The sequence below is a fragment of the Watersipora subatra genome, chromosome 4, assembly GCF_963576615.1.
Source record: "Watersipora subatra chromosome 4, tzWatSuba1.1, whole genome shotgun sequence".
Lineage (NCBI taxonomy): Eukaryota > Metazoa > Bryozoa > Gymnolaemata > Cheilostomatida > Watersiporidae > Watersipora > Watersipora subatra.
The window spans coordinates 52,612,391-52,623,021 of NC_088711.1; the positions used below are offsets into that span (position 1 = coordinate 52,612,391).

At 35.5% G+C, this 10,631-nt stretch overlaps 1 protein-coding gene across 1 annotated transcript; it reads left to right on the forward strand.

The window, feature by feature from the left end:
* Nucleotides 1-48: 48 nt before the first annotated feature.
* On the forward strand, nt 49-2,976 carry LOC137394339 (uncharacterized). Its single transcript, XM_068081054.1, has 5 exons — nt 49-238; nt 422-505; nt 2,173-2,259; nt 2,400-2,418; nt 2,751-2,976. Exons 1-5 carry the CDS (start codon nt 124-126, stop codon nt 2,974-2,976), a joined length of 531 nt encoding a protein of 176 aa, XP_067937155.1. The 5' UTR covers nt 49-123.
* The last annotated feature ends 7,655 nt before the right edge of the window (nt 2,977-10,631 follow it).

Consider the following 10,631-nt stretch of genomic DNA (forward strand, 5'->3'; position numbering starts at 1 on the left):
CATCCGGGGTAAACAGAACTAATTGACTTGATGCCAGGCATGATGGGCAGAAGCTTGCATCAGGACTCATACCTCAATCAGGCTAACCAATGGGAAGGTTCAACCAATTCTTGTATTTTGTAGATGAAGAGAGAAATTAAGGAAATGGAGGAGCAGTTTGTGGTGATGTGTGGAGACTTGAAGAAGAGTGAGGCTCATATTGAACAGCTAGGAGAGGAATATTCAAAGATTGGAGCAGGTAATAACTATGTTGGCATTTGCAATACGATTCAATTGGTTGCATTCATTCAGGGTTTACAGTACAGAAAACCAAAAAATCCAGTGTCCAGTCCCAGTACAGCAAAAAAAAGTTATTTTGCTTTTTTGTAGTTTTCCCACCGGTGAAAATGTAAATTAGTTTATTCTTAGTATTCTTTTCTAGGCGATATAACACCACAGGAGCGGAAGATGGAAGAGCTTGCCTGTCGCTACAAAAGATTAGCATCAAGTATATTGAGTGACCCAGGTAATAATGTACTTTTTGACAGAAGTTTTAATCCATCGAAATCAGTGGTACGGTACACATGCAAACTGATATCCAACATTTTTCATAAGTTACCGTAAAACCTCTAATTGATTGCTGCCTCTATTTGAATGCCACCTCCAATTGACCGTCACCCTGAGAGAAAGATTAAAAAATAGACCGCCACTCTCCAATTGACCACCACTTTGACCTTTTTGATCATAACGAGCCCATAATATCAACTGATCAGTATAAAATTGTCCACAGAAATGTATTAATAACGAATCATTTATATCAATAACAAATAATTCTCTTGTTATTCAATTTCAAAGCTTTTCGTTATTTTTTTCGTTAAAACTTTGAAAGCGACATCATAGAAATAATCAATAACGATCTCAGGCTAGAAGTAGTTATCTGTTTAACGCGTTCTTTCTACTTCGAAGAAGCCTACATGTAAAAACGGCTTAAATTTACGATAGTAGATGAACTTTCAAAGCAACGTTATAGAAATAATTACTGTCACAAGCTAATAGTGGTTCCTTATTTGATGCGGTCGAGCTACTTCGATCTAAGATTACGTTTACTAAGCAAATTTTACGCGTTGTGTTCGTGCTAAATGCAGCGTGTTAAAAATATGATAAGAAATTTGTTTGGATGTTAGTATTGACTAGATCAGCAGTGCAAAAGAAGAGTTGAGGTCAGAAGATATTGTGGAAGGTATTGGACAACTAAAAGACGTTCGTTCCATCAAAAGCAACAATCAGAACGCAGCTATCCGAGCAAACGATGGAAATATTTTTGTGTTAAAAATGTTAATTTTTGTTTCTGCATGTAATATAAGTATAATTCGTTTATGTCACTTGTTCATAAATATTTTTATCATTTGATAGATTGTTATTGAATAATCTATAAATATGCAGATCTATAGCATGTTATTTAATTAATTGCGTCCATGCAGCTATTTTAACACCGCTTACGATAGAGCGATGCTCGTAACTCCACTTCTATTGCACATAAAAAGTTGGTTTTGTATGTTCTGGAAGTACATTTATTAAGCGATCTTGGACAAGTTAGAGGCAAGTTAGCAGATTTATTGCATCCAAAAGGTTTAATATCGCTACACTGAAAAAAAAGAGCAAAATATAGGCGACATTTGTTTCGCCCGTAATAGTGCTAAATTTGCCTTCCGAAAATTTTGACGAGCCATTTGAAAAATACACCGCCAGCCTCTATTTGAACGCCGCCTCCAATTGACCGCCACCTTAAAAAGGTTTTGGGGTTATTAGAGGTTTTGAGTATGTTGAGATGCCTACCCTTGACTGTGAGGGTAGGTCCCAAGCCATGTTTTGTTCAAAAAGTTAGCCAATAATTCCACTTTCTCAAAAGACTAGACCTCAGTCATGTGCAGCAATGAATCTACAAAAGAAATTTCCGGCCTAAACATTTACTTTAAAGCCTGGAATAACGGCAGAAACAAATTATTTGGCCAAAGAACAACTGACCCAAGCAACTTCACAATGTTTTACTAAAGATTATTATCATGAGGAGCTGAAATATAATCTTGGCTTCCCCGGTCAGAGCTTCTGCTGGATCTACAGACAACTCTAATGGCTGCGTTGAAAAACTGTTTTTACTCTCAACTTAAGCTATGGATATTGTTATTGTTTCAGATTCGTCCAAGACCAGAAAGAAACACCGTGACATGTTGACCAAAGTCAAAGGGCAGTTTGAAAGTGAGGTGGACAAGTATCTGTCAGGTAATCATTGTGGTAAATTTTATATCAAAATGTTTGAGTTTTAAGAAAAATTAGCTAGTTAGTACAACGGACTTATATTTATATATGATGGGCCAGAATGATTATGATCGTAGTTGTTGAAACGTCATCATTTTGAACAGGTAGAAAAAAGGGAAGAAAGTAAGCAAGAAGGAACATATCCAAATCAAGGACACCCTATATTTTCCTTGGAGGGTTTCAGCACCCGAAATCAGTCCAGGCTTGCTAGCAGCAGTGGATCTTCACCATCGGTGAGTTTGAAAAGTGCATAATTTTGGAAGGAACAGAGGGTGGCCAGCAGTTCACATAGAAAATAAACTTCATACAACTTGAAAGTCATTTCCTTCCCTAAAAAATTGTACTTTTTATAACAGGAGAGATGAGGTGTTCTATTGTAGTTTCCTCCATTGTTTTTTCTCCATATTGCTTTGGCAACCTGCTTATTCTTCTCTATTAGTTTGTATATATTGTAGGATCAATAGACGTTATGAAGAAGTAGAAGTACTACATACAGAGAGAGACAACCTCATTGAATACATCAATGATAAGTTAGAAACAAGGCAGGATAAGTCTTGGTTGACTAAGGAGCTTGTTTCCAAAATCAGAGATTGCTTGTTAATTCAGATTGGCCAGCCAGATGTAGATGATAATGTAGAGTTTGAGGAGCCAGAATTAGAGAGTGATGTCGATGACGATTGATCACAAATAATGAAAGCATGATAGGATAGAAAAAAAAACAATATGTTGCTAGTGCACAATTGCCAACATTGATACAGCAAGCTTTCACATACCATTGTCAGCTTTTGTAATGTACATGTATAGATAGTCGCAGTCACCTCTTGTCTGCTTTGCAATGAACCTTCAACTTTTTAATTTCAACATTTGGTATAATTGTAGTCTAAATCGGCAGACTGTTATCATAAAAATATTGTTATTGTAAAATACATGTATCAATATTGTATAATAGAAAAGTTGATCTCGACCATTGACCATCTCGAGTTGACCATTGATCTCGATATAGTTGATAGTACGATAAAATACTTTTATCTCACAAATTATTTCAGTGCTCAAAAGTATACGATTTTGGTCCAAGGCTATAGTTTTAGTCATTTTTAACTTGTGAATTCTCTGACTTTGCAGAAGCAGCCCGGTGCCCAACCAAATATGATTTTGTTTAAATATCACCATTAATCAGAGCCAGAAAAAGATCACCAATGTCTTCTGTTGTGCTTCCATCAATCATCTTGACAGAATACCAAGACCAATGATCAAACTATCCTCATAGTTGCGGTTGGCTAGTTACGTGTCAATTTTCTGGGATCAAATTAAGCAGTGGGGAGACGATCAGTGGGGAGACGATTACGATATTCGACAGTTACTCAGGCTAAACTATTACACGCACACAAACTATGAGAGCATATTTGAAATCAGCTGGTCTGATATGTGTATGACTGATAGTTTCGAGTTCACGGCTCTATGATTGGGTTTGTTGAATTCTCTGACTTTGCAGAAGCACCCCGGTGCCCAAACAAATATGATTTTGTTTAAATATCATCAATAATCAGAGGCAATAAAAGTATATATTTATCAGTAAATGTATAATGATACAGTTAAATATGCGACAAACGTATAACTGCATGGGGTTAAACTTCCAGGTGCTCTGGTTGGTTTTGCTCATTTCTTCCTTTATATATGCTTTAAGCTCGGCCTCCTTTAACCTCGGCTGGTCATGCATATGTAACTCAGATTCTGTATATAAGCAATAACTCGTCTGGTTTTAGTGGAGCCGAGTATAGCCTTAATAATCGAGCATACTTTGTCGTTAATAGCCAAAACAGTGTCAACTTTGCCAAATTTGATCATGTTAGCCGAGCTGGCTATAGCCGTGCCAATTGTACTCAGTCAGTTGGCTAATTCCGATCGCTCCGTTGATAGCGAACACAACTAGTTGTTAAACCTGCAAACATAATGTATGATGTATAATATGTGGATGTCAGGCCAATGTATTACACAGGTAGGTAGGTGTAGCATTGTCTTCAAATTTTTTTGTTCAACTCAGTCTACTTACAGATATAACAAAATCAGCAGACAAATAGTAGCATAGATGATGTAATAGATCAAAACTTCATAACATACTCTGTGAGGTTGTCGTCAGGGAAGTGGCGGACTCTGACTGAGTAGCGCGTAAGTTGCTCTACTACAAAATTGTTATGTGGAGTATGAAACAGAGATGAACATCCTTCCAAGCAACTTTATCCAAACAAGCATAAGATAAAAATAGATAGAATTTTGTTATCCCACCAAAATCTGTCACATTATCCAACATGATCCAAAACGAAATAGTCATCTTAGCTTATTTTAGAGGTACTTATTACAATACAGAGCTGGGGCCACTTGTAATGCAAGTGGATTTCGCACTGCATTTTAACTTCCACTAGTGGAATGCTAAGTGAAATGCATCAATACATACAATGGCATTCAGCAAATCCTTAGAATGATTCATATTTTACATAAAGTACACCTTCCCCATTCCCTACTAGGGATTTAAAGTTCTAAACTCACTTCCTTGTTCATTGTCAGCAGACATTTTGGTCCTCTTGCTTTCTCTGCTGCTCCATTTTTTTCTCTGCTCCTTTCCACTGCTTTGCTTTGGTTTATCAACTATAACAAGAACTTTAAATTTGAGGTACAGGCCTTCTGTTTTTAAACGATCTGGTGATAAGAGAAAACCAAGCAACAATTTTACCAAGGGGTGGGTAGATAAAATAATATTAACAAAATTTCAAGCTGTCCCCTGCCGTATAACATGCTTGTCACTTCATGGTGAAAAACAATTCCTCATGTTTGGGACTTTCTCCCCCTTCTAAATTTTGACTGTTCCACAATCACCTTGTTTTTCATGGTTTTCTGTGTTTGGTCGCTTACGCTTCTCTCTCGTGCCTTCATCTCCTTGGTCAAGCATTCGTTCTTCACATAAGAATATAATTTAAACCACAGTTAACAGCAGATCACATGACTTTTTTCCCAGGAGACCTGCTTTGGTAGACAAGTTTTTGCAAACCATTGTTCCTAGGATAGCTTTGGTAAAATTAGGAATTATTCTCATCCCTGTCAAAAGCTTCTCCTGTTGGCTCTTCTGTCATACCTGTGTCTTCTTCTGCCATCTGCCTGTGATCTGCAACTTACAAAATAAAAAGTATAGACAAATTAGAACAAATTGATCTAATACATACAAAAATGTAATACTGATCATAAGAAAGTTGCGTAGTGACACGCAGATCTTATCAGTTGACTCTTGGGCTGAATGTATTTTGAAAGTATAATCATACTACAAATGGAACTGCTTTGAAAACACTAGGTCTCATAATTTCCTCTAACAGCAACATGGTAGTAAACTAATATAATTGGAGGTAAATGGACTAATACATGCCATGAAACATCAAAGTTGACCTACAGACTAAACATGGCCTGCAGTCTAACGTATGTGTGCACATAGTACCAAAATATTAAGCTTTTTAATATGACACGCATACACTTTTTGGACACAGATAACAGGTTTTTTCAAATACTCAGACTTCAAAAGAATGATGTCGCTGACACCCACTATCCAACTGGACCCAGCGACATAACTTGTTTGAGGTTTCAGTACTTTCTACAGTATTCAAAGGTGACAACAAATGTATCATAAGCATAACACATATTGACTGATGACAATGGCAACCCGATATTGCACATGGTGTTGAGATCTTACTGAGAATATCTTCAAGCTGCAGTTCCTGCAATGGCATCCATTGCCCAGTCTCATATAGCATGGCCGGTCCTTCTATCGCTGACTCTCCTGTTGATTGTTGTTCTGCTGGTTCCCCTGCTGCTCTTTTTAGTTCTGCAAATTATAGGCCCTATGTGCTGTAAGTTACAAAATGTAAAAAATATACAAAAAAATCAGAATCAGGGCAAAGAATAATATTTTATGACAAACTCCCACGATGAAGACAATGAAATAATTGATTGTTTTACCAAAACGGAATCACAGGTTCAGTGCAGACAGACAGTTCTCACTAACCCAACAGTCGTGTTCCCTGTTCTGTTCACTGTTCAGAAAATTATATTAATTGAATTTTATTCCCAATCCTTATTTTTATTTACAAGAAAACGAAAATAGATATAACTCAAACTGAACTTTCTTCTATCTATTTTATATTTATATAAATATTTATATCATATTTTGATATCAAAAGATATCAAAAGACTTGAGAAAATACAGAACACCGCTTTAAGGTTCATTTTTAAACTAAAGGGGCAAGTCAGTTTTATGGAAATCAGAGCAAATACAGGGATCGAGAGTTTAGCTAAATGGCGAAAAGATATTAGGTGTGCATCTTATTTAAAAGTAGTGGAAAGGAAATTTACGGTCCCTGATTTTAAAAATACTATCAAGCACCACAACTCTCGACAGAAAGCAGGTCGGTTTGTGCCAACTATCTGGACAAATGCGTTTTTTTAATTCTTTTTGGCCGAGAACAACTCGAGACCTGAGAGGTTTTTAGTAAAGAATTTTTGTAATAAAAGAGTTCCCACACCTTTTCTTCTTTCTAGAAGGGTGTAGTGAGAAAATTTTAGATTAGATATCGTTGTTATGGATAACGGTATTCTAAAACGGGCCTGTTTAGCCCACCCACCAAGAGCGTTAATAGAAAGTAAATAGAGAGCCACTACCAATAAAATATAATTAATTATGATTAACACGAGTATTAAATTTTGGCAACAAGATTTTTAGAAGGAATAAAATACAAGATAAAATGCGAGATTAGTACTACTGAGAATAATAATAATATATATATACACAAAGCACCAAACGGTACATCGTACTCCGAGTATCTTTTATTTGATTTATTAAAATTTGTTAATAAATAAATAATTTTATTCATGATTTTATTTGAATCCATTAAAATCAAATACTAATTTCACTAGGCACGGCACCTAGTGACGTGTTAGAACATCAGCCTTTTTGTTCCTTAATCTCTCGAAAAGACTGATGTTCTAACAATACTCAATCCAGATGATAGAATATAAACCTCAAAAATTGTCAATCTAATACTCATACAATTTTTATTTTCAAGTATCATTCTGTATATATTATTATATTATCGTTACAATTTTGTACCAATATAACACTGTAAAAATCTGTACAGGAACAATTACACTGTAGATTGTATTTATACACTCTCAAGTATTAACCTTTCATCTTGGCCCGAAAAAAGGGACATTTTTTCTGTTTTAGTATTATTTTTAATCAATAAAGAGTTCAGGATCATCTTAGGCACGTCACGCGACTTTTACTAAAAAGCGATTGATTTAAATTCCTACGTTTTATTCGTTAAAATCTAGCAATTGCTTACTGTTCTTATGAAACGTGTACCTACATTGATTATTTACTTAACAATTTATCAATCATATCTTGTCGCGGAATACTTACGTTCTGTTGTAGTTTCGTTCGCAGTAAGTCTTTTAGTTTTCAGTTTTGTAATTAGTTAGAACTTGCGACTCTAAGATAATAAGTATGAGCATGAAACGCGACCCCAAAACTACCTTCGTTTTAGACTCAAATCCATGACCTTTTTAATTTCCTTCCTATTTTAATACAGCCCATACACAAGTCTATGACACTGTGCGCAATGTTTGCGTGGTGACTAATTGCACTAATACCTGAGAGATCATGGTTTTATATGCGTTCTGATGGATTGAGGCTTACTACGTTATCTGTAGTATTCGCAACCGGATAATCACTGCATAGGTAGTATATCGTGAGGTCATACTACCGATTCCATAATATTTTTACTACCAAAAGATTAGTATTTCATGCAATATACACTGGATATAGTCTTATCAGCCATCTCACTAGTCTCACTATAGGCACTATATTATCAAATAAAACAACAAAAAATGCTTTACTTGTCTTCACAATGTTAGGCCAAAGGGACAGAAGAAAATAACTACTTTGCAAACAAACGTTTTACAAGGACATTTTATTATTTCTTCATAGATGGCACACGACCTAATCCATATGCATACCTTGCAATCCCACTTTAATAAAAAGCTTCAAAAATGAAAGATAATGAAACAAATATTTCACTACTATTATATATACATTGCATACAATTCATAAATATAACTTGTGTGTTTTGTCTTGATAAGCTGCAAGAAGGGTACCATTTTGGTATCAAATGCAAACAACACTATTAAAGAGAAAGATGTAATACAACTTTTGGGTACTCTAATAGTTTTACACTAAAATGCAGGCTAACTTTCGGTGAATCCGAAACACACTTTTGTGCAGTTAATTTTTCTCGAGTATTAATTTTTTTAAAATCCTGAAAAGAGCATTCCATACATGCCACACAAATTGTACTTTGAATGGGGAAGTATTTAACTACATGTATATACACCTTTTTGTCATATGCAGGTAACCCGGTTTCCTACTGTAAACTAAAAGTATGTAAAATAGGTTTATAGGTAGGACAATTCTGACCACAGTTATCAACTGCCATAATACCTACCTAATTCTTATCAAACGTGTACCTACATTGATTATTTACTTAACAATTTATCAATCATATCTTGTCATGAGAATTTGTAATGGGAATGTCTCTTCTCAAAATGGAATATTGTTTCTCCCACTGCACTAGTTGATGTAACACATTACTTCTAGCTGTCCTGAGCAGCCTTCTTATCTGAAAAATACATAGCGATATAAAACATTAATTACAGCTTCTCGACTAAACAGTAGAGACGTTTTTAACTTAAACCAAGAAAGTATTTGTTCACACTCAATGAGCAGTGTATCTGTAGACATACTCACCTTTTTGATATAGTCACGATTATCTTCCATTTCTTTTCCGTCAACTTTCACAAACCTAAAAATATACATATTACGGGCAGATTTTACACATTAATAAGACTGACTTTATGCTGTTTGATATTTTTTGCGTCATTTTATACTGAGGGAGATTTGTGACAGACAGGCCAAAATCAAGATTGTGTACCATAAACATTGTATGCCCAAAGTATATAAGAAATACTTAAATCGACTCCACAAGCCTGAAAGATATATTTTAACATAACATGTTAAAATATAAACTCGTGTACCATACACGAGTTTCAATAGAATCCTTAGCTGTAATATATCTTGTTTGTTCCACATAATCCCCATTATTCAGCGATTCACTATTATCTGCAACCTCATTTCTCACAACTTGACTGCTAAAACCAAAACAAAAAGTGGTTTATATATTACTGGTCATTTCACCACCCCTTTACAGCGCATTGCGTGAGTAATAGCAACTAGGTTGGAGGAAAAAAGATTAGGCACTCCTCATAGAAAATATTCCTAAAACTATATAATGATCCCAATCACTCAATTAGTAGGCAGTACATTTTTCAAAGTTTGACTCCTCATCAGCGCAGCTCAGATACCATGGGGACAACGACAAACTAGTGCTGCGCTGGGCAAGAATCCGACTACCTAACTTACTCAGGTATAGTAACTTTCACTACCGTACTCGGAGTACCCAAAACTCGAGCTTGAAAAGACAAACCGTTATCCTTGTGATCATGAAAACCTTGCCCCACACTAGGACAAACCCTATCCATGGGTGTCAAATAAATTTGCTCCACAGTATTTATCCGTGGACTCTGTCAAGAGTGCTCGAACAGCAAACCGTGTGCTTGGTATATGCTACAGGATGGTACAACACTACATGGATAATACTCAACCAAAACAAGCTAAAGGTTACTCAAACTATGGATAATCGGAGTCATCTATGCAGCTCTGAGGCCAGAGAAAAATGACAATTAGCTAGGCACAAACATTCACGATGAAAATAGTGACTTACACATTGGGTTTCTGACTACCGACTGCTTGTGATGTAGGCCTACCAATATTTCGTTTCTCATTGTCTAAAATCATACAAATTCAAGTTTTAAAGCCTTTAGTTTACATTCTTAGTTTTACTACATAAAGGTTTCCTTTGACTAGGCATCATAAATACTTAAATATTAATCACACACAAACAGCAGTTTCTAGCTAAAATAAATACCAGCGCATGAGAATTTGTAATGGGAATCTCTCTTCTCAAAATGGAATATTGTTTCTCCCACTGCACTAGTTGATGTAACACATTACTTCTAGGTGTCCTGAGCAGCCTTCTTATCTGAAAAATAGATAAAGATATAAAACATTAATTACAGCTTCTCGACTAAACAGTAGAGACGTTTTTAACTTAAACCAAGAAAGTATTTGTTCAGACTCAATGAGCAGTGTATCTGTAGACATACGCACCTTTTTGATATAGTCA

Coding starts and splice junctions, on each gene's coding strand:
- LOC137394339 (XM_068081054.1), top strand. CDS start 124: ATGAAGAGAGAAATTAAGGAAATGGAGGAGCAGTTTGTGGTGATGTGT. Junction 239..421: donor ATATTCAAAGATTGGAGCAG/GTAATAACTATG, acceptor ATTCTTTTCTAG/GCGATATAACACCACAGGAG. Junction 506..2,172: donor AAGTATATTGAGTGACCCAG/GTAATAATGTAC, acceptor TTATTGTTTCAG/ATTCGTCCAAGACCAGAAAG.